This window comes from Drosophila subobscura, chromosome J (genome assembly GCF_008121235.1).
Source record: "Drosophila subobscura isolate 14011-0131.10 chromosome J, UCBerk_Dsub_1.0, whole genome shotgun sequence".
Classification (NCBI taxonomy): domain Eukaryota; kingdom Metazoa; phylum Arthropoda; class Insecta; order Diptera; family Drosophilidae; genus Drosophila; species Drosophila subobscura.
Window position 1 is genome coordinate 7292235 of NC_048532.1, and position 24375 is coordinate 7316609.

A 24375-nucleotide genomic window follows, 5' to 3' on the forward strand; every position below is an offset into this window, starting at 1 on the left:
ACAAAACCAGAGGAGTAGCCTGGGAAACCAAAACTAAGGAGCCTCCGCCTCAGCTCTTATCAGTATGGAGGGGATGTATCAACAATTTGTTTAGAACATCAGAAAACACAAACAAACTAATTTCTTTCTACAAAATTCAAAATTAAATCGTTATTTGGATAGCCACCGCCCAAAAGACGATGAACCAATGCCGGCTCAGGAATACGATGCTGTTTGAAATTCCACTCAGGGCCCATGTGGCACTCAAATGGATGAGACACAATAAAGCGGGGCTTCCCATTCGACAGCTCAGAACCGATTCCAGTTGTAAGGCACCAAAAGCACCCGCTAAAAGCAAAGATGCCGACAGTCTGCTCAATGGCAGCAATGCCAACTACATTGATGGACTTTACAGCAGATGGAAGGCCAATCCTAAGTCCGTGGATCCAGTAAGCAAATAAACTAATGAACTAATAAACTTTACTCATATTTTGCTCGTTTCTAGTCCTGGGATGCCTACTTCAGCGGCAAGCCACGCGGCGCCTCAACAAAATCAACCGATAAACGAAAGCATCATCGTCCACCGATCGCACCTTCACCAGCCAGAATTACAACTCGAACGGAGCTCCCATCACGGAATATATCGACAACGAACCCGGTCTCAACAACTGCAGCAGCGGCACCTCCAGCAATGGACTGGAAGTACATCGATGACCATCTCACGGTGCAGGCCATCATAAGAGCCTATCAGACGCGCGGACATTTGGCCGCCGATCTCGATCCGCTGGGCATTGTGCAGGCGCTTGGGACGACCTCCGTGGATGGTGCCAGGAGGAATGCCACCGAAGCAGTGCTCCGACAGCATTATACCTATGTTTTCAGTGAGTAACATGGAGCAGAAGTAGCTGTCAGATTTCCTAATGCTCCTTTTGCCTTGCAGACGATCTCAATGCCACGTTTAAGCTGCCCTCGTCCACGATGATTGGCGGCTCTGAGCAGTTTTTGCCACTCAAGTAGGTTCTCACTTCACTCCTGCTTTCCACGCTCATCTAAGATTCTATTCTCCCTTTTAATAGACAAATTCTGGACCGCTTGGAGCGCATTTACTGCGGCCACATTGGCGTGGAGTACATGCAGATCACATCGCTGAACAAAACCAATTGGATCAGAGAGCGCTTCGAGAAGCCCGATGCCATCCAGTTCAGTCCCGATGAGAAGAAACTTATATTGGAGCGGCTGACACGTTCTACTGGCTTTGAGAACTTTCTGGCCAAGAAGTTCTCCTCGGAGAAGCGTTTTGGGCTCGAGGGTTGCGACATTATGATCCCCATTCTCAAGGAGATCATCGATCGCTCGACCTCTCTCGGCGTGGAGTCTGTGATGATTGGAATGGCCCATCGGGGGCGACTCAATGTGTTGGCCAATATTTGCCGCAAGCCCATTGCTGACATTCTGGGACAGTTTCATGGCCTCAAAGCCACCGACTCGGGCTCGGGCGATGTCAAGTACCATCTGGGACTGTACATGGAGCGCTTGAATCGGCTGACGAACAGGAACGTGCGCATCACGGTGGTGGCCAACCCCTCGCACTTGGAGCACGTCAATCCGGTGGTGATGGGCAAGGCACGGGCCGAGATGTATCAACGCGGCGATACCACTGGAAGCAAGGTGCTGCCGATTATTATCCACGGTGACGCCTCCTTCTGTGGCCAGGGCGTTGTCTACGAGTCGTTGCATCTGTCGGATCTGCCCAACTACACGACGCACGGCACCATCCACGTGGTGAGCAACAACCAGGTGGGCTTCACCACAGACCCACGCTTCTCGCGCTCCTCCCGCTACTGCACGGACGTGGCGCGTGTCGTGAATGCTCCCATCTTCCATGTGAACTCTGATGATCCCGAGGCGTGCATCCATTGTGCGCGTGTCAGCACCGATTATCGCGCCACATTCCACAAGGATGTGGTCATTGACATCGTGGGCTATCGTCGCAATGGCCACAACGAGGCGGATGAGCCCATGTTCACCCAGCCGCTGATGTATCAGCGCATCAGCAAGCTGAAGACCTGCATGGTCCTCTACTCGGAGAAGCTCATCAAGGAGGGTGTCATAACGGCCGCAGACTACAAGGCCATGATTACAAAGTACGACAAAATATGCGAAGATGCGTGGGAGGAGTCCAAGAAGATGTCCACCATTAAGGTTTGCAGGGATCTTATCTGCGGTTCGAATATTCCGGCTTAACCTCTTTGCCCTTGCAGTATTCCTCCTGGATTGACTCGCCCTGGACGGCCTTCTTTCAGGGCCGAGACCGACTCAAAATGTGCCCCACGGGCGTCAGTTTGGCCACGCTCAAGAAAATTGGCGAAATCTACTCGAGTCCGCCGCCCAAGGAGCACAAGTTCAAGGTGCACAAGTAAGACAGATGCTGGACCATACACCCGGTTTAAATCCACTAATTTCGATCACTTCCTCAGGGGCATTCTGCGCATTCTGGCGCTGCGGAGAAAACTGGTGGAATCCAAGCAGGCTGACTGGTCGCTGGGCGAGGCCTTTGCCTTTGGCACGCTCGTGAAGGACGGCATACACGTGCGTCTGTCCGGGCAGGATGTGGAACGTGGCACGTTCTCGCATCGTCATCATGTGCTGCATCATCAGTCCCGAGACAAGGTGCGCTACAACTCCATCGAGCATCTGTACCCCGACCAAGCGGACTACAAAGTGTCCAACAGTTCGCTGTCGGAGTGCGCGGTGCTGGGCTTCGAGCACGGCTACTCCATGGCCAATCCCCACTCGGTGGTGATCTGGGAGGGGCAGTTCGGGGACTTTTGCAACACCGCCCAGTGCATCATCGACACGTTCATCGCCAGCGGCGAGACCAAGTGGGTGCGCCAGTCCGGCCTGGTGATGCTGCTGCCCCACAGCCTGGAGGGCATGGGCCCGGAGCACTCCTCCGGCCGCATCGAACGCTTTCTGCAGATGAGCGACGACGATCCCGATGTCTTTCCGGACACCTGCGACTGCGACTTTGTGGCCCGTCAGCTGATGGAAATCAATTGGATTGTGACGAACCTCTCCACGCCAGCGAATCTCTTTCACGCCCTGCGCCGCCAGGTGGCCATGGGCTTTCGCAAGCCTCTCATCAACTTCTCCCCAAAGTCCTTGCTGCGCCATCCGCTGGCACGCAGCCCCTTTCGTGACTTTAACGAGTGCAGCGAGTTCAAGCGCCTTATACCCGATGGCAAGACGGCAAACAAGCCCGACTGCGTCACCAAGTTGATCTTTTGCTCGGGCAAAGTCTACTACGATCTGTTCAAGGAGCGGGAGGATCACGAGCAAGACGAAACGGTGGCACTCGTGAGAATAGAACAGGTAGTAGCTAGAACCTCTCGCATGTATTGGATTTATATTTACTTTTACTCTCCCTTTTAGCTCTGTCCCTTTCCGTATGATCTGATCATGAAGGAGCTGGAATTGTACGAGTCTGCGGAGCTGTTGTGGGTCCAGGAGGAGCACAAGAACCAGGGTGCCTGGTCCTATGTGCAGCCACGTTTTGACACGGCTCTGATCAAAAAGGAGAACGAAACGTGAGTGATTAAAACACAGACACAGAGATTTCGCTCAAATGCCAAGGTGCAATGTCAGGCCTTGGGCTACTACTGTAGCTGTTGCCCCGCGGCCTAATGATTTAATTCAGGTGCGATTATCGTTGACGCGCCTTCAAAGTGTCAATTGAAATGCTTGCGTCGACTGTGACGATTTTTCTCGCTGTCGCACGCATCACCCAGAGACATGATACGAAGCGATCCCAAAGTTTCGTTTGACACTTTTCAAGATGGCGACGGATCGTCGTCGTCGTCGCTGCGTGACGCCATCTAGTGATTGTGATCCTTGGGTAGCTCTGCTCACTCTTGACAATTTGATGGATTTTCTCACTTCATCGTTTTGCTCTCTCTGTGTGAGATCCCCTGGCAGTGGGTACTCTGTTTTATCTGATATTTTGTGTCATAATATCTGCAGCATATAGTCCCTGTCCCTCACTCTCTTGCTAACATTTGAATTAGTTGTCTGTCCCCTTAAATTTAATTATTATTATCCAACAAATAGCTAAAGAGCTATACTAAATCTCCTGAAATTCCCCTCTGTTTCCCCCTGCCAGGGTACTTTTGTCGTCGTTGCGTGAAACTGAATTTTCTCTATTGTTTTATTTATTTTTCGTCTATTTTTTTATGTTTCTTGAAAAGAAAACGTGTGCCAAGCAAATTCTTGAAGGTTGTTTGTTGCTCTGCCCTAAAGATTTATGGGTGTGCGGCCTGATCTTGTAATTGTTGAGCATATTGTGGCGTATATTAACGATCGTTCGACTAGCGAGTGAGTGAGTGAGAGATTCGACCTCGTCAGAGTTCAGAGTTCGCCCCCGCAATAGTGCCTTGACTTCCTCGTTGAGCGAAATGTCGGTTCAGGGACGATTAATTTGTGCAGCAGCTCCAATAATTTGTTTCAATTTGGTTTTTGCGTTGTTAGTAATTGGCCCGGCACGGTCCGGCACGATCCGATCCGGTCCGGTCTGTCCGGCCTTGCTGCCAGATTTGCACTTTGAACAAATCGCGGACAGCCCCATGTCGATGTTCGAATTTCGCATTGTATAAAACTAGCGCAAGGAACTTGGCACAGTTTTACTCGATACTAAAACAGAAAGCTGAAAGCAGTCCCCAGCCACATCCACTGCCCCTGGCCGCAGATAGGTGGACTTGTAGTTGTTGCTGGCGTTTGTCTGTTGAATTAACGATCGGCATTTCTTTTTGCGAGATCTTCGAGTGTTGTCCGCACAATCCACAATCCACAATCCACACATAAAACTTAATGTGGCGACATATAAGTAGTCAAATTCCGAGCACCCCGACTTCGACATTGGTCCTGGTCCGGGTCCGCAGCCTGTCCCCTAAAGCGCTCGCTAGATTTGTGCTCTGATTTATGGAAAATAGTACCACAGCTTCCCCTGAGCAGTTTATAAAACAAACATGTGGCGGATAAACTCGTATGATCTTTATGTTTCAAAAATATTCGGAAAGTACTTTGCTCTGCACTTGAAATCTTTGATGTGTTGAATGTTTTCTGGCTCAGAAATGCCATACATAAGTACGGGGAGTACACACGAAATGTGTTTTGTTTTATTCATATTAATGTTTGTATTTGGTTGCCAGCCCAGTTCGAAAAATTGAATGAAATAACTTGCCGGGGGGCACAGGCGCACATTGGCGCGCACGAAAAAGGCCTCAGGAATGTAGCATATTTGCGGGTCTCGCATATCTATTATAATACACGTAGTATGCCTCATCCCCATAAGCGAAATACATTGTACAGATATATGTACATATAGCTAGCTGGCATGTTTTGTGCATTTTCTTTGTTGTTTTTGTCAACGCAAATTAAAATCTCTTGTATAAAACCGCCGGGAGGGTGGACAATAAATATGAGAGATTTTTCGCTCTCCGAGATATTCCGCCTTGACAATCAATTATGAGAAATGTCCGAGAATGTTTAGCTTTCCCTTTTGCGGTTCTTTCCCCCCTGTCCGGGCCAATGCACATTAAAATCGCGCCAAAGTTTTATTAATGGCACGCATCGTGGTGAGGATTTTTCTGTTGTTTCCCCAAGTATCCCAGGAGTATATGTAGAGTGGGTGGCCGAAAATCCATATATATATAATATTTTATCTCTTTTGCGGATTGAGATATGTTAATGGCATTTATTGCCCCCTGACCATGGTCCATGGGAGGAAGAGTCACCACTTAGTGGACAAGGGGCAGTCGAATATTTGGTAGCGCCTTTGGGTTGCTCTTGCTCTGTTTTCTTTATTCATTCATTGCGATATTTGCTCCAATCGAGTGGCTATAAATAGGCCGGGAAAAACAACAACAGTGAATGGATAAATGCAGGATGGGCGGCCAAGGGGGAAGCATCAATCGCCAAATGGGAAACATTTTTGAAATAAACAGATTCATAAAATTGTTATGAGTAATTCGATTTGGAAATAGTTTGTTGTTGTTGTTGTTGTTGATGATGGAAATAGCCGAATCGTACGATGATGATGATGGAAAGAGTTTGCAACGCAAATTAGTGAAATATTTTCTCGCTTTATTTAACATTAAATTGGTTTTTGCTCTGTTACACATACTTAAATTGTAGACTCTCCACTAAAGCGTTAAACGAAAAGGAGGAACACACACATCGAGCTGATTCTGGAATAATTTACAATCTACTAACTTTAGGATTTAACTACGGGCTAGACTATTTACAGGAAGATTAAACATATACGAGACTAGAAAGACTATAACATAACTGAATGTCGAGTTGAGATCCTTAAAAAAGTGCTTCCTTCGGTGAAAAAACATTTTTTAATTCTACTCAATGGCTAGCGAGACACAGGCACAGGGGCACACAGGGAAGACACTCACACACAATGGACACTGGACACTGGTCACTGGACTCGGGACTCTCCTCTACACCATATTCCATATGCTGTAGCTGGCCGCTCGTCGCTCCTCCTCGGCCACCTGCTCGTAGTCAATCTCCAGGTATTCCTTGTTGCCGAAACGCACCTTGCGGCCCGTGTACTTCTTGATGTAGCTGACATGGGCGGCCACCTCCTTGCCCTCGATCTCCAGCTTGTACGAAATGCTGGTGATCCGCTCGAGCACCCGGCCGCGCTTCCAGCGCACTTGGGTCTTGCGGTAACGCTCCGCATAGAGCACCAGATCCCCGATCTTGTACTCGCGCACATGCAGGCAGGACTTGAGCGGCTTCGCCGGCACTGGCTCCTGCTCTGGCTGCTGCTGCTCCTTGTCATCCTCCTCGTCGTCAGTCACATAGGCAATGGCCTTCTCGATGGTCTCGATTTCGGGCTCCTTGGGCTCCTCCGGCTCTGGCTGTATGAAGAATGTGTCGCTGATGGAGAGGCGTCGCTTCTGCCGCTTGATGATCACCTTCTTTTTGATCTTGCGCGGCTTCTTTGGTGCGGGAGTGGGCACAGCCTCGAGCTCCGGTTCGGGCTCGGGCTCTGGCTCTGGCTCAGGATCGATTTGGGTGCTCTCCTCACTGGGCGCTTCTCCGGGTGTTGCATCTCCTACGACTTGTAGTTGCTTCTCCTGTGGCTGCTTCACTTGCTGCTTCTTGGGCGGCGTTAGCTTGTTGATTCTCGAGGAGAGATCGCTGATCTTGTTCTTGTCCCGCAGTATGTTGCTCAGCTTGCTCTCCTCCTCCTTCTCGCGCGCCTTGTCTATGGAATTCTTGCGCACAAGCTTCTTCAGATGCGTGGGCTTCTTCTTGATCACGGAGAGATGATCCGCTTTGTCGCCATCGTGCGGCTGCTCAACAGTTTCGATCTTGACGGGCTGCACCGGACCCGCGAGTACTTTCAGCTCCGGCATGGTGGCAAGACTGTCGCTGGTATGCGCCTGTGCGTTGTCTTTTGTAGCTGCCCCGGATTGGATTTGCTGTGGCTGTAGCGATGACTCTTCGTGCGGCACTTCGCTCAATGTCGCTGCTATTTGTGGCGCTGACTGTTCGACGATCGACTGGGAGACGGAGGCACTGGCACTGGCACTGGCACTGGCACTGGCGGCGCCTTCAATGTCAACACCGATGGCCACCTGTTGGGGCGTTGCTGCTTTCACCTGCGTCTCCGGAACAATCTCCGACTGATTAATGGGTTCTTTGGACTCGCTTAATGAGCTGATAATTATCGCAGGCACTGTCGCTGTGGCTGCCGGCACCACCAGCACCGTTTCGCCCACCAACTCCGCTAGTTTCAGGCTTGCGCGTCTGCCTCGTTCGCTGGCTGGCGCTTGATTGGCAATCGCAGGGGCAGCCGCCGCCTCATCGATTTGCAATCGTTTTGGCTGGGCCTCTGCTGCATCTCCTTCGTGGCTTTTGGCAGGCGTTTCTGTGTCGCTTTTGGCTGCCACCGCATTGACCTCTGCCGTCGCCAATTGTTCAGGTTCTGACTTGACCGCTGCAACCATCGTTGTTCCCATCGTCTCCTCGGCTATAGATTGCTTCTGTGTTTTGCCGGAAGTTAATGGCGCTGCTGCTGCATTGATACTCATTAATTTCTGCTTCTTTTTGCGCTTGACAATCGCCTCCGAATCGGAGGGTCGCCTTTGTGCGACGAGTGCATCGATCTGGCCAACTGCCGGCTCGATCTTGATCTTGGATGGCTCCACCGCAGCAATTGAGGCACGTCGCGGATTGTTCACCTTTGACTTTGCCACCAAAACTTTCTTTTTGACACTCTTGATGGCTGCTGGCGCTGCTGCTGCTGGCATTTCTGACTCATTTGGCAGTGCGTTTGGGATTGGCTTTGGTTCTTCTGTTTGTTTTTGGGTGACTTCTGCGGATGGCAAGGTCTCCGCTTCAGCAGCTTTCACGTTCTTTGCCTTGAGTTCCATTTGCACCTTGGCCAGGAAGTCCAGTTTGGCTTGGGCTTTGCTTTTCTCTGAAAGTTTTGTTTGTTCCACAGCCTTGACTGTCTCTCCATTGACTGGCGTTGGCTCTGAGTTGGCTGCTGCTCCAGATTCTGGGAGTTTTGTCTCAGCTTCTTCAGTTTTAGTCGCCTCCTTGTGGTTTTCTTGAGCAGTTTCTGTTGTTTCCTTTATCTTTGGTTTGATATCGATTGAATTTTCCTTCGTTTCAGCAGCTTTTGGCTCTTCCTTTTTATCCTTGAGATCGCTGGCAGTCGTCGGAACATGGTTCTCCTTGATTGATTCATCTTTGGCCTTCTCCTTCTCCCTCTCCCTCTCCTCCTCTGCCTCATCGAAGTAGCTGCGGCGTCGCACCTTGCTCACAAAACGGAATGTCACCGGAGCCAGAGAAGGAGCTGCTGCCGCTGCTGTGGCTGCTGCACTCTCGGCACTCTCGGCACTCTCAGCTGACGGCGGTCCCTGCCACTTGACGACCGCTGCCTCCGCCTCGCCCTCCGTGCTGTATTGCTTGAGCACACCCTTGACCTCATTGAGTGCGCCCGATATGCGTGCCTTGAGCTTGTTCAGTCGCTCGATCACATCCTCGGGCTTCTCCTCCACCGATTCCTGGGAGCGCATGCGCCGCTGTCGACGCAGACGCGTTCGCTCGGGCAGCACCGTGTCGGGATCAATGGTGATGTCATCGCGGCTGGTGGAGCGCCGTTTGAGTTGTTCACCCAGCAGCAGGGCAGGTGTGATGGCAGGCGGCACCACATCCAAATCCACATTGCGGATACGACTGATGGCACTAAAGCGACTGCTGGGAGGAGTTGCCAGTATCGGAACAGCAGCCGGGATTGGTGTTATGATGGGGCTGCTCAAGGGTAGACGTCTGCTTGGCAGTGTTGTGGCTGCAGTCTTCAGTTCGTACTTCATCTCGCTGCTGCTGCTGGCATGGACAGGGCTACCGCTGTCAACGTTTCCTCCGCTGCTACCGCTGCTGTTGCTGCTGCTGTTGTTGTTGTTGTCGTCCACCTCAGTGGGCGGCTCGATTTGGTCGGGATAAACCACAATTGTTTCACTGTCCCGATCGTCACTCACTTTGCTCACAGTCATGTCCGCACACTGCAGCTCAGCACTCGCTACCGCTACCGCTACCTCTGCCGCCTCTGCCTCTGCCTCTGCCTTAGACTCACTCCAAAGGTTGCCCGTGTTGCACAGGAATTCGATTGCTTCGGTCAGCAGTTCAATTAGCTCAAAGTCGAGCTGCGTTTGGGACTGGGAGACGACGGCACTCTCGTCTAGGAACGCGCGAACGGAAATTTTTAGTAATTCTAATTTTGGACGCGTTACTTGGGGACTGGGACTGGCACGGCGACTGCCCACCAATGATCCGTGCTCCGATTGATCGTGCCTGCTGGCGCCGTCGCTTAGGCGAATATTAGTCGGAATCTGTTTCGGATCGTCCACTTGCTCTGGCGACGTTTCGCGCGCGTCTGAGAGATCGACGGGCAGCTGCTGCTTCGGCCGCTGCTGGTGGTTGCTGGCCGCCACTGCCCCATCTATTGTTTGCTCCCCAGCTAAGCATATTGACTGCTGTAGCTGCTGCTGCCTCTGCTGCCTCTCCTGCTCTTGATGTGCCAAATTGTTGCTCCCCGCTTTAGTCATATTTAGCTCATTATGAGCTTCGGCCCGTCCATGCTCCATCTCCGCCCCCCCAAAGACCTTCTCTAATTTGCTTTGCTCGCATATTTCGCGTTTATTTTTGGACCCATCCACATCCATGGCGTAGTCGCTGTCGCCGTCTCTGTCGCTGTGGTCGTGTCGCTGGCCGAGGAAGGCGTCATTAAAATTTTCCGCCTGTTGATGCTCGATTTCCTTCTGGTCGCCAACACCTTCGGCATCGGACACGTTCAAGTTTAATGCTGCTGCCGCCGCCGCTGCTGTACCCCGCTGCCAACGCCGGCGACGCCCCTGAGCTGCGAGTTCATTATCAAACACCTTATGTACATCATCATTATGAACAGCATTCAGGGCAGCAGCAGCACCTTCTGCTCCGCCTGTCCACTGCGGATTCGTGTCTATTTTGGGGTTTGTGTCGCGGCTCATCTGCGTCATTGTGGGCACCACATCCGTTGGCCGCACCTTCAGCCCACCGCTTGGAGCTCCTCCATGCTGTCCGGCAATCGTTCGATGATGATGTTGATAATGATTGGGAAAGCTAACAAATCGTTTTTTAATTATGGGAAATTCTTTGAGCGCCTTCGATGCGGGTGGCCACCACTGCTGCCCCCGTCGAGTCATCGTTGTTTGGCGATTTGCAGCACTGAAATTCCGCTGCGGCATTTGGCTCAGTTTGGGAAAGGTGAACGTGGAGGAGGGAGCATCATGTACCTGTTGAGATTTGATGGGAAACCTCTTAATCATGTCGGAAATGTGCTCTCGCTTGGGGCTAGTGGGAGGCCTCAGCCTCAGCGTACTTTCAGCATGATGCAGGGGAAACTTTTGCAGGCATTTCTCTTCATAATCATTTCTGTGCAAGGGAAACCTTTGAGCATTCGCCTGGTACACATATTGTTTGTATATTCCTTTTGGTGGCGTGTTCTTCTTGTCACTTTGATGGCACAAACACAGACGCAGCTCTGACTGATTCGTGGGGAAGCGCGAACGCGTGACCCAACGGTCGGGACGCTGCGGAAATTGTAGTCCAACATTCGGCACTTCCGGCGGCGGCATGGATGATTCAGGCTTTTGATTTATGATGCCATCAACAACAAGAATCGGAAAATTATGAGCAGCAGCTGCCTCTGTTTGTGGCATTGCGACTTGTGGTTGCTGCGTCTCTCCCTCAGCCCCAAGGCGGCTGCTCAATGACAGCGCTGACTGTGCCGGGCTTTTGCTCTTCTTTTGACCTATTTTCCCGTGGGTCTTCGGGGTCTCGTGCAACACTTTCAGCGCGATCTACCCAAGCGGAACGCGTTCTATGCAAATCGATATGCGGCACTCAACACGTTGCAAGCGAAACTGTCTCGCCAATGCAATCATTCAACAGCAGCCCGAGAAGAGCAAGAGCCAAGAGACTCGATTGCGATTTGCATTTGCTCGCCAAATCAATGGTCAGATCGGGCAGCAAATTATGTGGCATGCCATGCCTCTTATTCGAAGCATTGATGCTGTGCAATTTTGATTATCAGTTCTCTAAGAGGTTGCCGCTTCATTCATTAAAATTCCCTCTACAATAAACACTGCAGGGTATGGGCACAATGTTTATAAATTGTGTAAAAACAATACAAAAACTGCAGCATGGTCAACGGAGGTTGCGCGTGTTTTTAGATGCCACAAAGACACACACAAACATACATTATATACTCTTGTTCATGGTACATATAAGATCCATTTAATATAGACTAAGTAAATGTGTCGACTTTGCCAAATGGCTGGCTCTTTTTTTGCAGGCCACAAAAAAGAACAGAGCGATAGATAGGAATAAAAATCAGCTAGCGTCGCCCAGCAGCGCCAATGCTATTGTTTAAATAGACCCACATATCGCCTTTATACTAGACCATTTAGCAGACATTGGGTGGATATATTCGGGTGCTTGCTTTGTGACATTCCCTTGCCAAATGGTGCGCCGGACCGGCTGTTCGGCGGCGAGCGAAACATAAATTACATAGAGAAAGAGCAGAGGCACACTTGAAATATAATGGGTGTCTAATTAATTAATAAACTATTTTCTTTTCGATTTACAGACGTTGCATCTCCTATGTGGGACGTCTGCCCAACTCCGCCCCGGCCACAGGCAACAAGGTGCAGTTCATGACCGAGTACAAGGCATTCATGACCGACGTTTTTGGCGAGATGACCGAAGGCAACAAGCAACGTCTCGAGAGCATTGTCAAGGAGCAGCAAGCGAAGGCCAAGGCTGCCACCAAAGCGGGCAATGAGGCCTTGGATGCTGCCAAAAAGAGAGCCGAACACTCCATAAAAGAGCGCAAAGCAGCAAAGGCAAGCGCAGCGGCAGCCCCAGACAAGAATGCACCAGCTAAGGGTGCACCAGCGAAGGGTGCACCAGCGAAGGGTGCTCCACCGAAGGGTGCTCCACCGAAGAGTGCCGATGGAAAGCCGAAAGAACCGAAGAAAAAGTGACGGGAGCTCCTGCTAAATCTTTGGCCTACAATTTGAAACCCTTTTTTCTTGAACGTATTCTTGAAATACTGAAAGAATATATACAAATGTATTTGCAATATTTATAAAATAAGGGGGAGATGGGGGGCACTTAACGGTACTTGGGTGCGCTGTTAGTACTTCCAGAAGTTCGGGTTCTGATCCATGCGACGCTGGAAGTTGGCGTACCAGTTTTGCACCACGGAGAAGGGCACAAAGGACTCGGTCACGGCAGGTGGGATGTCTTGTGGCGAGACACAAAAACTGGAAGCGTAGTTGAAGAAGTTCTCCAGCATGCGCTGGCCAAACTGCTTATTGTCGTTGGCACTGGACTGTAAGGGTAAATAAACAAGTTCATTGACGAGCTAACAATATCGAATTCATTCAGAACTTACCACTGCAGGAGTTTGCTGCGCCACCGTCAGCTCCGGCTCTATGCTGATGCCGATCTGCGCTATGTGTGAAATCTCCTGGGTGCCAAAGACCATGCCATTTGAATGCGTGCCCAGCTCGTGGCTCTTCTTCAGTTGTGCTATCTTGAATATCGCCGAGGGCTTGTTGTTGCCGATGTGACCCAAGTACTGCCAGGTTGGTGCCGCACACGCGTCCGGCCAGCTGAAATAGATGGCCGCCGAGGCGCCAATAGGTAGCGGTGTGATGCCCGTCAGGAAGACGACTATGTAGTTGACAGCCTCGATGTCCGGCACATTGATCAGCAACTTGTTTTCACCCACGGGCTCAAAATCCGTTTGTGGCAGGCGTCCAGTAATTATTAAACCAAACATTTTTCATTCGTTGGGCGGAATTTTCGAGAATAAACAACAAATGCAGAGAAGAAGCCGCTTGTGCGAACCGATTACAAGAACTAGTTCCCGATTAATTGTGTTCTGAATATTAATTTTAAATTGTTATCTTTTAACATTCCGTAAAATAATTAGGGAAGGCTCATGAGAATATATGAAACTCGAATTTGTACTTAATCATATTATTATTATTCATATTCGCAGCATCGATTAAATTACGAACTGGATTCGAACTAACGGAACCAACACGCTCATCCCTGAGCCAGCTGACGGTGCTGCGTTAGCCAACACTATTTTCGTCAGGGCTGTAAAACTGATCACATAAACATAGGGTCGTCGACGCTAAGATTGGATTTATTTTGGCAATAAAGTAATGGCTGGACTTTTACACCTGACGAAATTGTGCAGCAAGAATCTCCCTTCCTCCAGTGGCCACGCGACATGCTACAGACTTGCTAAGGGAAGCCGCCACGTGCAAGCGAGAGTGGTAAGTGTCAACCGGTGGAGCACACTTCTGCGCCCGTGGCCGTGTCTCAAGGCCACTCGGCTAGATAAAGTCGCCCCTGTCTAGATTACGATTTCGTAATTATGCGTAGATCGAATTAATATTGCAGTGGAATATTCCATCAATTAGAACAGCAACAGGCAGCAAAACAAAACAAAAGTGGTCAGGCAACAGTATGCGTGTGTGTTGTTTTGGCCCTTTTAGAGTTAGATTTCAATGAATTAATGTACTACGCACTTGCTTCTTTCGTTGCAGTAAGCAAAAACATAGCAAACACAAACATAGTACGGGCCAAAACAGCACACACGCAGACACACAGAAATGGGTCGCACACAGCGTCGTCGTCGTTGCCGCCAGTCCACAGAATCGCCAACTGTTGACTCCGACAAGACAAAGTCCAACAGCCTGCAGGCTCTCTACGTGCAGCTGCATGCCCGTGGCTGGCAGAACTCCACGCAGTTGTCAGGCCACTCGTTTGTTCAGACTGGGCGCGGGCTCTGCTCAAAGCGTCGCCCGTTTGTGGCTGGGGACGAGCTGATCCGCCTGCCCGTTGGCTGTCTCATAAGCATAGGCACCCTGGAGGCAGACAAGGCGTTCAAAAGGCTCTTCAATAAGGATCTATTCGACAAGGATGCACGCATTTCGTTTCAGGCGCTGATTGCCTGCTACTTGTTGCATCAGCGCCACTTGCACGATTGTTCGCAAAGCTCTGATATTGGAGTTTATTTGGATACTCTGCCCAGCAGCTACACCACGCCTTATTTCTGCACCATACCCGAGTTGCAGTGCCTGCCGGAGTCATTGCTCGAGCGCACCGTGGCCCAGAATCGACAGATACGCGACTATTACGAAATACTCAAGACGCTGGTGGGCTCGCAGTGCTGTGAGACATGCGGCCAGAGATACTGCCAAGAGATATGGACTCTGTCGGAGTATCGAGTGGCCTACTTTGCCGTAAACACACGCAGCGTCTACCTCAATGCGCGTCAGCTGAAAATGCCATCTAAAGAAAGTCACTTTCAGCCTCTCCTAAGCGGCAGTACAAACCTGGCTTTGGCTCCGTTCCTCGACCTGTTCAACCACTCGGACGTAGTGCAAACAACCGCTGAGATTCAGGGACAGGACTTTGTTTTAAGCCTAAATGCCCTGCCCACAGCTGAGATCAAGCCTTACGAGCAGTTGTACATCAGCTATGGCCCCCTGACCAACTTCAAGCTGCTGACCGAGTACGGCTTTTGGCTGAAAGGAAATGCCCACGACTACTTTGAAGTATCACTGCTGGACATTGAGCACATGATTAAGCAGAATAAAACGCTGGCCACGCAGACCTTCCATCGCAACATCTTCAAGTTCATCAGGGAGCACAATCTGAGCGATCAATTGTTTGTGCACCTCGACGATGGCTGCTCGCACAACCTGCGCGTGGTGCTCCATTTGATCTTCAAGCAGCAGGCCTACTTTCCCAATTTACTCAATCAGATTGCCTTTGGCGATGTGCAACAGTTCGATGATGTGCAGCCAGAACTGGGCTATTTGGTGGCCCACAAGATCCGCGAGTATCAGTTATTTGCGGGGGAACTCGACAAGTTGCCGCAGCTAACGGAGAGCGGTGCAGTGGCACGTTCCTATGTGCAGGAGTGCATCCGTTATCTAAATGACTTTGAGGCGGTGCATTGTCTATCCTAAGATTCGAATAAAGTACAAAAATGTTTTGTAATTTTCTAAGCAACTGTGCCTAATCTTGTGACATTTCTATTGCAGCTTTACTCGTCGCTGGCCAGCGTTGACGATAATGCAAAGCGAAAAAAGATTACGCCGTTTACGCCCACGCCTGGGAGTAAGCTGCTGGGTGGAGTGTTTGGCAAGAAGGCCAAAGGTAGGTTCTACCCTGATCCTGCTCCTTCCATTCACGTCTTGCTGTAGCTAACACTTGTTGTACGGTAGCTTTGTATCCTTTATCCTTTTCTTTTGACTAACCAAAATTCCGTCTTGTTTTCGTGAGTTCTTTTTTCGTAACCTGAACCAAGAGTCGGCCCAATGCTCGTTTCGTTTGTTTGTTCGCTTGTTGTGTTGAGCGCCTGTTTGGATTTTGCTGCATTCAAGTAAATTCAATGCAGGTGCAGCCCCAGCAGCAGCAGTGGCAGCAGCAGCGACAACAACGCTACAACATCGGCAACGACTTCAAGTACAACAATCTCGACAATGTCACGTTCATATAGGCGGCAGCAGCGATGGCGGCTCTGGCTTGGGCAAGCTGGATGCACCGGAGGTTACCTCCCAGGATATGATGCGAGCGATGATGGCATACATTTGGCCCAAAGAGGATCCCTTGGTGCGCAAACGGTGAGCAATCAATGAACTTTCATACAAAATTGATAATAATTTATGCATTTTCTCCCATTACAGCGTGGGCATATCCCTGGGTCTGCTGGCTGGCTCCAAACTGTTGACTGTTTGCGTTCCTTTTCTGTTCAAAGGCGCTGTGGACACCATGACGACTCTGAACATGGACACGGCACCAGATGCGGTGCTATCTACAGCCACTGCATTGCTCTTGGGATGTAAGGAATCAGTTTATTTCTCTCTGAAAGTTATTAATAATTGTCTTTCGGTTAGATGGCATTGCCAGAGCGAGTGCCGCTGGCTTTAATGAACTTCGCAATGCTGTCTTCGCGAAGGTTGCCCACCATTCCATACGAAAAATTGCCAGCAATGTGTTTCTGCATCTGCACAATCTGGATCTGGCTTTCCATCTCAACAAGCAAACGGGCGCCCTGTCAAAGACCATCGATCGTGGCTCGCGCGGCATCAACTTTGTGCTCTCCGCCATGGTCTTTAACATTGTGCCAACGATCTTTGAGCTGGCGCTGGTGTCCAGCATCTTGGGGATCAAGTGTGGCCTGGCCTTTGCCGGCGTTAGCATGGGCTGTGTGGGCATCTATGCGCTGTACACCTTGAGCGTCACCCAGTGGCGCACACGCTTCCGCGTCTACATGAATCAGGCGGAGAATGAGGCTGGCAACAAGGCCGTGGACTCGCTGATCAACTACGAGACGGTCAAGTACTTCAACAACGAGAAGTACGAGGCTGGCTGCTACAACGAGGTGCTGAAGAAGTACGAGGCGGCCAGCTTGAAGACCAGCTCCAGCCTGGCGCTGCTCAACTTTGGCCAAAATGCGATCTTCAGCAGCGCCCTCAGCTTGATCATGGTGCTGGCCGCCAGGGAGATTGCCCAGGGCAATATGACTGTGGGAGATCTGGTTATGGTCAATGCGCTGCTGTTTCAGCTGTCGATTCCGCTCGGCTTTCTGGGCAGTGTGTACCGGGAGGTGCGACAGGCGCTACTCGACATGCAGTCCATGTTCACGCTGATGAACGTGGACAGTCGCATTCAGACGGCGCCCAATGCCCAGCCTCTGTTCATTGACAACAGCAACGCATCGATTGAGTTCCGCAACGTGAACTTTGAGTACGAGCCCGGCAAGCCGATCTTCAGGGATCTTTCCTTCACGATACCCGCCGGCAAGAACGTGGCCTTTGTGGGTGGCTCTGGCTCCGGCAAGTCCTCGATGGTGCGGCTGCTATTCCGTTTCTTTGAGCCCAACTCCGGCAAGGTGCTGATTGGCGGCCAGGACATCAGCGCTGTGGACTTGGACAGCCTGCGAAAAACGATTGCCGTGGTGCCTCAGGACTCGGTGCTGTTCCACAACACCATCGAGCACAACATTCACTATGGCAACCTGGCCAAGTCGCACGAGGAGGTGCAGAATGCGGCACGCATGGCCGATCTGCACGACTCCATCATGAGCTGGCCCGCAAAGTACAACACGCAGGTGGGGGAGCGCGGCCTGAAGTTGTCCGGTGGCGAGAAGCAGCGCGTGGCCATAGCTCGTGCCATTCTCAAGAATACGCCCATTCTGATCTTTGATGAGGCCACCAGCAGTCTGGACTCCATAACGGAGCATGTGAGTAGCTAATCTGAGGAGTTTTTTTGCATGCCAATCAGCTAATCCTCTGTTTGACCCACAGAACATTCTCCAAGCCTTTGAGCCGCGCTACCTCGGGACGCACCAGCATTTGCATTGCCCACCGCCTGTCGACCGTCAAGGATGCCGATGAGATTTTAGTGCTCGAGAATGGCGGTGTGGGCGAGCGTGGCACGCACTCGCAGCTGCTGAAGCAGAACGGTCTGTATGCCAGACTGTGGGAGACGCAGACGCAGCAATTCGATCCGAGTCGCCACACCGAAGACAACCAGGAGGCAAGGAGTAGTGCCCAAGCGTAGTGACAGCTAAAGCCACAACGAAGTGTGTGTGTCCCTTGATCGTTTATTATTCATCTCTGACAGCGGACAGAGAGAGATTGTTCGTGGTTCGTTATCTTTAGGCTGAAAGTAATACTGTGCGTGTGACATTTGTAAATACAATTTGTAGTTAAGCGAAGATGCAGCCGTGTTCGTATAATATTGAACATTTATTATCAGTTTTATCACCCATACAAATTAGTCACACTTAGGGATAGGAATAGTCCGAGCTTCAAACTTCAATCTTCAATCTCTCTCCCGCACGGCCAGCGGTATGGGCACATCGTACAGCAGATACAGCAGACAGTTGCCTATGTGTCCGAGGAACTGCTGATAGTTGGACACGCGCTGCTCAAACTCCCGCCACAGCGGCAGCAGCGGACGCTCCGTCTCTGCGGCAGACTCCTCTTCGATGGCAATGTCCTGCTCCAGCATCGTCTTGTTGGTGTACGTGAACAAATAGGAGGCGGGCTTCTGTCCAATTGTCGTCACAAAGTGCGTAATATTGCTCTGCAGGCCTATGCTCTTGCCAGCTGTAAGGAAATACGACTCCTGCTCCACCTCGCTCTTGTAGCGCACATTGCCCTCGAGGATGGTCAGCGTGCAGTTGATCAGATCCGGCGAAATGAAGTTGATCAGCGTCAAGCCCGGAAAGTCGGCCACAAATATAACATCGGAGTAGTTATTCCAGGCCAGCACTTCGTTCTCAATCGTCCGCAGCTTGGGACGCATGTGATTCAGCTCGTTGAGCAGCGGCAGTGACCACGATGTGGCCTCAAAGGGCGACCAAGGCGCCTTGAGCAGATCCACGCGTGGATCAAAGGAACGCTGCTGGAAGCGGCCGTTCATGGAGCACCAGATGTCAAAGTAAATGGAAATGTTGCTGCCAATCGACGGACGACCCTTGACCTGCCTGTTCTGTATGTTTTCCTCGATGCACTTGGCATACTGCACCGCCATGTCCGCGTACTTGGTCCAGCGTTCGTACTCCGTGAAGGCAAAGGGATTGAGGTTGTGCACCTGCTGATTGTCGTTGTCCACGATCTGGATGGAGGTCTGCAATGTGTCGTACGAATGCACCATCATGTCCCAGGAGTAGCCGTACAGGCCATTGGTCCAGTTGTTGTAGCCCTTGGTGATGAAGTGCGAGTACGGCAGGAAGAGCTGCAGCACACAGTAGCCGAGGATGAGGCATGTACGCAGTCTGGCCAGCAGTGAGGGTTTGGATGGGGTTGGAGCTGGCTCTACGACTGGGGATGTCTTTGTCCTGCCGCGTATTCTTCGCGGCCAGTCGAAGCCGTAAAAGAGAGGCACTTCGGCCAGGCATACCCATGGGAACATGCCTGTAAAAGGACTTAAAATTACTGAGCAAAACTCAGTCTTTCCCATAGAACTTACCTATGACGAACAGGCGAGAGTTCATCAGGTGAAAACTGAGCATGAATGGAGTCACCAGCAGCCGCGTCTTCTCGATGGTCATGAAGAAGGCAATGGAGACATCAAAGAAGGCCGTGAACCAGTGCACAATCAGCAGATCGATCAGCTCCGGATCCAGCATCTGGCGGAAGGGTGCAAACACCCAGTGCTGGCTGAGACTGCTCATGGCGTAGCCGGAGAGCCACTCTGCCGAGATCTTCTTGAGGCCGGCGTACATGTACAGCACGAAGAACTGAAACTTGATCAGAAAGTAGTTCCAGTAGGGCACAGTCCGACACCGACTCCTCGCAGGATTCAACCAACTCTCCAGCGAACTGTAAGCGGAAAATTCAAGTTCAGAACGAAGCAAATACTAAATATTTATGTTCCAATGCAGACCAGTAGCTGTCGGCTTGGGTGAACAGCAGCAGTGTGCCCACCAGTCCGAACAGATAGCTGTGATTATTCCACGTGGGCTTGTCCAGCAGCAAGATGTACCAGTAGGGCACGATGAAGGCCAGGCAGCTGCAGCGAAATCGATAGCCCAGCATGATGCCCCACGCGCCCAGCCACATGCAGAGGTAGACGCAGCCCATCAGGGGATAGGCCAGTGCTCGCATGCCCGGGAACAGCGGAAAGTGACAGTGTTGGGGCTCGCCAAAGCGCACATCCAGCTGTCCGCCGCCACGCTCCTCGGCAATGTCCACCAGCATGGCGGCGCCAAAGAGCAGCCGGAAGACGCCCAAGGCGGCGCCATCCACAGGTCGCTGCAGCCACGCGGTGAAGTTGGTTAAACTGCTAAAGTTGCTCGTCTCATAGCCGAGGCATTCCTTGAAGAGATTGCCCAAGGGTGAACCTTGTGCTGGAACAGCGTCTGGGTTGGGGATCTGTCTGGTGGTGTGAGGCTTCTCCTGTGCTGTGGATGCGCTGGATTTTGTGGGTAGCTTTCGCTTGGAGTTGGCCATGGTTTATCCTGAAAACATGTTGCTTAGATTATTGAGTTAGAGCATAAAGGACATAGGACGAACCCCCACAAGTGCAAACATTCCGCTGGTTTAGGGTGTTTTTTTTGTTTTCTTTAGAATTTATTTGAAAAAGTTTGACATAAATACATGCATGCATATTGGTTGTATACTAAATATATAATATATGTTTTGTGTGTGTGTGTGTGTTTACATTTCGTATTTTTGCTGATTTTTTGCATAATTATCTACGGTTTGTTCTGAACTTTATTGGGTGTGGACCACAGCATAGCTGCTCGGCTGCACGTCTGCCCTTTGCCACTGCCCCAAGGGCTGACATTTCACATTTCCACACTGGATGGTTGGGCATGACGAGCGCGTTTGGCCATTGAAAATATTGCTGTTATGGAGCGAAACGGATTCGCGTAAAAAAATATATCAATTACACTCATTCTGCACTCGATGCTCGAGTAAATATTGCAACAAATTTGCCCAGCTTCGTATCGAATTTTGTTTATTTATTGAATGCGCAGCAAACACTAATGAGAGCCCGTGTGGAATTGTACCATTTCTGTCTTCGGTTTCATTTTTCGTTTGTTGTTTACGAGTACACCTTCGAATACACAAATACATATATTTCTGTTCTGAATTTAAATTGGGGATTTTACAATTTGCCAGTGTCCTGTGCATTGGTTCGCAAAATTTCCAAACTTTGTTGGGGAAACAAGCTTTGAAAATGCCTCAAACTACTACCATCATGCCATACATATACGAATACAATATAAAGCCCATCGCAGCGCGACTGCCTGAATATACTTTTGGTTACTTGGTTTTGTTTACTTGGTTAAGTACTTAATTGGTTAGAGAGATGCCGTACACATGCAATATAGGACTGACTCGCTATCGATTTTTGTTTGTTTGTCGTGAAACTATATTAATGTACGTAGAGAATTCCAATTTGGAAATACATACAACTATATGTATACATATTCGTATTCGTTTTTCGATTCGGAAGTAGCAAGTACAATAATTTATAAGAAATAATCTTTGATAATGAAAAGGGGAGTTGGGTTGGGTTGGGTGTGGGTCTGCCTGATTCTTAATCGTTCTTGCTTTGTTTTCTCGGGTTAGGGAGGGAGTTTACTTTAATTTAAGTACGACAGTTTATGCATAAATGACTAATATTTTGCTTCACATTCTATTTTACTGTGAGAGAGTTGCCATTAAAATACTTTTGCTTTTAGTTTGGGTTTTTTCTATCTCATTTTTCGATATTTACGCAACGCTAAAACATTTTAAAATGCATTTTCAAAGTTAATTCAATAAATTTGCTTTTGGTTTTCATCATCATTTTCATTGGTTTTGTTTAGTTTTCGGTTTTGGTAAGCTTTGAAAGATTTAGACATGGGTTTTTGAGTGTCAAAAATTTGCATACAATGGGGGCAACAACCCCACTTCTCCCCCACTCTCCGACCCGACACGACGGACGACACGACGATTGCTGCAGTTGTTGTTATCGCTGACCGGAAATCAACCCTTGCGGGATTTCACGCCGCCTCAATGCAGTTCCATGCGCCGACTCTCGCTCTCGCTCGCGCTCTCTCTCACTGTGTCGGTCTCTCTCTCTCACTTCTCACACGGCGGCGGCGGTGGCTTCACCCTAACCCTGGTGTCACCACCACTCTCCCGGCCGCCGTACCCCTCCCTCTATAGACGATTCTGATTCAGCTGGGAGCGTGGAGTGAAGGGACTGACCATAACACCGCTGGGCCAGATCGCCTCATTGAAGAGCTCGTTGAAGCGATAGTCCGGAATGGAGATCTTGAACTTGCAGTACGACAGCTGCGAAAGATTGGCATCGTTCTTCACCAGCTTGGTGCACTTGACCAGATTCTTGTTAATCTTCAGCTCCTCGGCCAGGTGGTCGATGACATCCTCCTCGCCGGTATTCGTCGCGAACTTGCCCACCTGCACCCAGCGGCCGTAGTCGCAGACGACCTGCAATCGATCCGAGTTGCAATTGTTGCCGACGACAATGAGATTGTTCTGCTGCGGATGCTTCTTGGTGGTGTCCAGGGCGCTGGCCTGCTGCATGGGTGGCTGGTTGCCGAACTGGAAGTACTGCTGGTACATCCTGCCCTGGATCTGGTTGATGCCATTGCACACCTTGTTCACCTTCTCCTCGATGGTGTGCAGCTTCGACGAGAGCGCCCGTGGCGATTGATTTTTGCACTCGTCGCAGTTGAACGAAACCATCGGGTTCTTCTGTATGACATCGTAAACGGCATCGTCGATATTCACGCACGTGCGATGGAACTTTTTGCGGCAGTCATCCGAGTTGCAGATGATGAACCCGGCCTCCTTCCCGTTGATTGACTTCTTGCACTTGGGGCAATTCTCGGCCATTTCAATGCGGTTTTCGGTTACCTTTGCGACTTCGGTCTGGTTCTGTGCAAGCTCAATCTCGGGAATTGAATAGTTGGCCAGACGCGGACGAGGGGGGAAGAGAGAATATGTCGAGAAAACACACACACACAAGCAGCAGTCAGGCTGGCTGGCTGTCAGGCAGACAGGCGCAGCGCACGCAAACGAGACAGCAACAGCGGCAAATACACTGTTATACACACGACAATTCAGCTGGAGAAAACCAACAACAGGAACAGCGGCAGCGGCAGCGGCAGCGGCAGCAGCAACAACAATAACAAGAACACACTGCGAATTATATGAGCGAAAGTCCGAGGTTGGTTTTGCTTTTTCCGCTTTTGGCTCTTTCTGACCCCTGCACTGGCAATCGGAGCAATCAGTGACAGTGAGTGAGTGTGTGGTCTGTGATGTGTGTGTGTGTGTGTGTGTGTGTGAGAAGATTGCTGAAATCGAGAGGGGAAGAGAGAAACGCGACCGACAAAAGAACTCGAGAACCGTACGCTCCGAAGTTTGCAGAATGACTGGACAGAATCGACCAGCAACAACCCCCATGTGAAAGCTGCCTTCCTCGTCGGCGATGCAGGGTATCGCAGTTGTACCTCCATCGTGTAACGGTGCTTTGCTCTCCGAGAAGCGAAAAATTGGCAAAGCCACTGGGGGTTACCGTTACCGGAGAGCAACCTCACCTTGCGAATGGATGCCCTGCCTGGCCAACGTGCTTCGGGGTTGGCTTTTAACAGCTATTTTCGCCGCATAATTTCTGGCTGGCAACCAGTTCAGCTTATTTCGCCCTATCTCTCTCCCACTCTCTCTCACTCGGTTGCAGTGAACATAAAAACAATGCACTTGCACACAGTGCGCCATGGCAACCCTGCTTGTAATTCAATTAGGACTGCTCTGCACGACGCATCGCGTGGGAGTTTTCAGTGTTGATAAGTGTTTCTATTTCACTTCAGTAGAGTTTTAAACGGGTTTTAAGCCTAAGACCAAATCTTTTGGGTTTTTAATTAACAGAAATATTACTTACCTTGAAATATTAATTATGTTAAAGGTGCAGATCCTTTCCGTAGTAAAATGAGTCACTGCAAATCATCAAGGTACACTTCCTGTGATTTGATCTATAGATTACGATCTCTCCCATAAATTTCAACACTTTCAAAAATTAAATTAAAGCTTTTTTATCAAGCAAAAGGCACTCCTACTCCTACTCCTACTCCTACTGCCTTGCAACAGTTGGGCAGCTGCAACGGGCACACACACTCTCGCTTCACGCCTGGGAGCCACTGTGGAAAAGGGGCACACGGAGCAACACGGTCCACCAACTGAGGCTGTGCGCAAAGGTTGCGCCTTATTTATA

General features: G+C 50.3%; 6 protein-coding genes across 10 annotated transcripts; 3 read left to right on the forward strand and 3 right to left on the reverse strand.

Moving 5' to 3' along the window:
- Positions 1–98: 98 nt before the first annotated feature.
- LOC117895566 (2-oxoglutarate dehydrogenase, mitochondrial) lies at positions 99–12709 on the forward strand. Its single transcript, XM_034803282.1, has 9 exons — positions 99–428; positions 485–860; positions 920–992; positions 1056–2181; positions 2241–2395; positions 2457–3351; positions 3412–3566; positions 12191–12430; positions 12559–12709. Exons 1-9 carry the CDS (start codon positions 180–182, stop codon positions 12692–12694), a joined length of 3405 nt encoding a protein of 1134 aa, XP_034659173.1. The 5' UTR covers positions 99–179; the 3' UTR covers positions 12695–12709.
- LOC117895567 (vitamin K-dependent gamma-carboxylase) lies at positions 6097–24165 on the reverse strand. Of its 5 annotated transcripts, none has more exons than XM_034803286.1 (4): positions 20032–20681; positions 19615–19967; positions 19237–19559; positions 6097–6821 (listed from the first exon to the last, which is right to left on the reverse strand). In XM_034803286.1, exons 1-4 carry the CDS (start codon positions 20595–20597, stop codon positions 6483–6485), a joined length of 1581 nt encoding a protein of 526 aa, XP_034659177.1. In that variant the 5' UTR covers positions 20598–20681; the 3' UTR covers positions 6097–6482. The 5 variants fall into 5 exon arrangements, with proteins under 5 accessions (XP_034659177.1, XP_034659178.1, XP_034659174.1 ...); XM_034803284.1 differs by lacking the exon at positions 6097–6821 and adding an exon at positions 24046–24165 and having other exon boundaries at positions 18463–19559; positions 20032–20605; XM_034803287.1 differs by lacking the exons at positions 19237–19559; positions 19615–19967; positions 20032–20681 and adding exons at positions 9609–9625; positions 23360–23563 and having other exon boundaries at positions 6097–7493.
- LOC117895579 (protein OPI10 homolog) lies at positions 12654–13470 on the reverse strand. Its single transcript, XM_034803304.1, has 2 exons — positions 13001–13470; positions 12654–12937 (listed from the first exon to the last, which is right to left on the reverse strand). The coding sequence occupies exons 1-2, from the start codon at positions 13388–13390 to the stop codon at positions 12740–12742; spliced, it is 588 nt and encodes a 195-aa protein (XP_034659195.1). The 5' UTR covers positions 13391–13470; the 3' UTR covers positions 12654–12739.
- Positions 13702–18355, forward strand: LOC117895570 (ATP-binding cassette sub-family B member 7, mitochondrial). Its single transcript, XM_034803290.1, is given in 7 exon segments — positions 13702–13895; positions 15675–15789; positions 16133–16256; positions 16320–16474; positions 16530–17878; positions 17943–17957; positions 17959–18355. Coding segments are annotated over 7 exon segments (2112 nt in total). The 5' UTR covers positions 13702–13781; the 3' UTR covers positions 18199–18355.
- LOC117895571 (SET domain-containing protein 4) lies at positions 14214–15780 on the forward strand. The gene is made up of 2 exons (XM_034803291.1): positions 14214–15611; positions 15675–15780. Exon 1 carries the CDS (start codon positions 14235–14237, stop codon positions 15597–15599), a length of 1365 nt encoding a protein of 454 aa, XP_034659182.1. The 5' UTR covers positions 14214–14234; the 3' UTR covers positions 15600–15611; positions 15675–15780.
- On the reverse strand, positions 21430–23364 carry LOC117895573. Its single transcript, XM_034803293.1, has 3 exons — positions 23282–23364; positions 23195–23251; positions 21430–23131 (listed from the first exon to the last, which is right to left on the reverse strand). Exon 3 carries the CDS (start codon positions 22998–23000, stop codon positions 22302–22304), a length of 699 nt encoding a protein of 232 aa, XP_034659184.1. The 5' UTR covers positions 23001–23131; positions 23195–23251; positions 23282–23364; the 3' UTR covers positions 21430–22301.
- Positions 24166–24375: the final 210 nt, after the last annotated feature.

Coding starts and splice junctions, on each gene's coding strand:
- LOC117895567 (XM_034803283.1), bottom strand. CDS start 9,557: ATGACTGTGAGCAAAGTGAGTGACGATCGGGACAGTGAAACAATTGTG.
- LOC117895579 (XM_034803304.1), bottom strand. CDS start 13,390: ATGTTTGGTTTAATAATTACTGGACGCCTGCCACAAACGGATTTTGAG. Junction 12,938..13,000: donor CGCAGCAAACTCCTGCAGTG/GTAAGTTCTGAA, acceptor TTACCCTTACAG/TCCAGTGCCAACGACAATAA.
- LOC117895573 (XM_034803293.1), bottom strand. CDS start 23,000: ATGGCCGAGAATTGCCCCAAGTGCAAGAAGTCAATCAACGGGAAGGAG.
- LOC117895566 (XM_034803282.1), top strand. CDS start 180: ATGAACCAATGCCGGCTCAGGAATACGATGCTGTTTGAAATTCCACTC. Junction 2,396..2,456: donor CACAAGTTCAAGGTGCACAA/GTAAGACAGATG, acceptor TCACTTCCTCAG/GGGCATTCTGCGCATTCTGG. Junction 3,567..12,190: donor ATCAAAAAGGAGAACGAAAC/GTGAGTGATTAA, acceptor TTCGATTTACAG/ACGTTGCATCTCCTATGTGG.
- LOC117895571 (XM_034803291.1), top strand. CDS start 14,235: ATGGGTCGCACACAGCGTCGTCGTCGTTGCCGCCAGTCCACAGAATCG.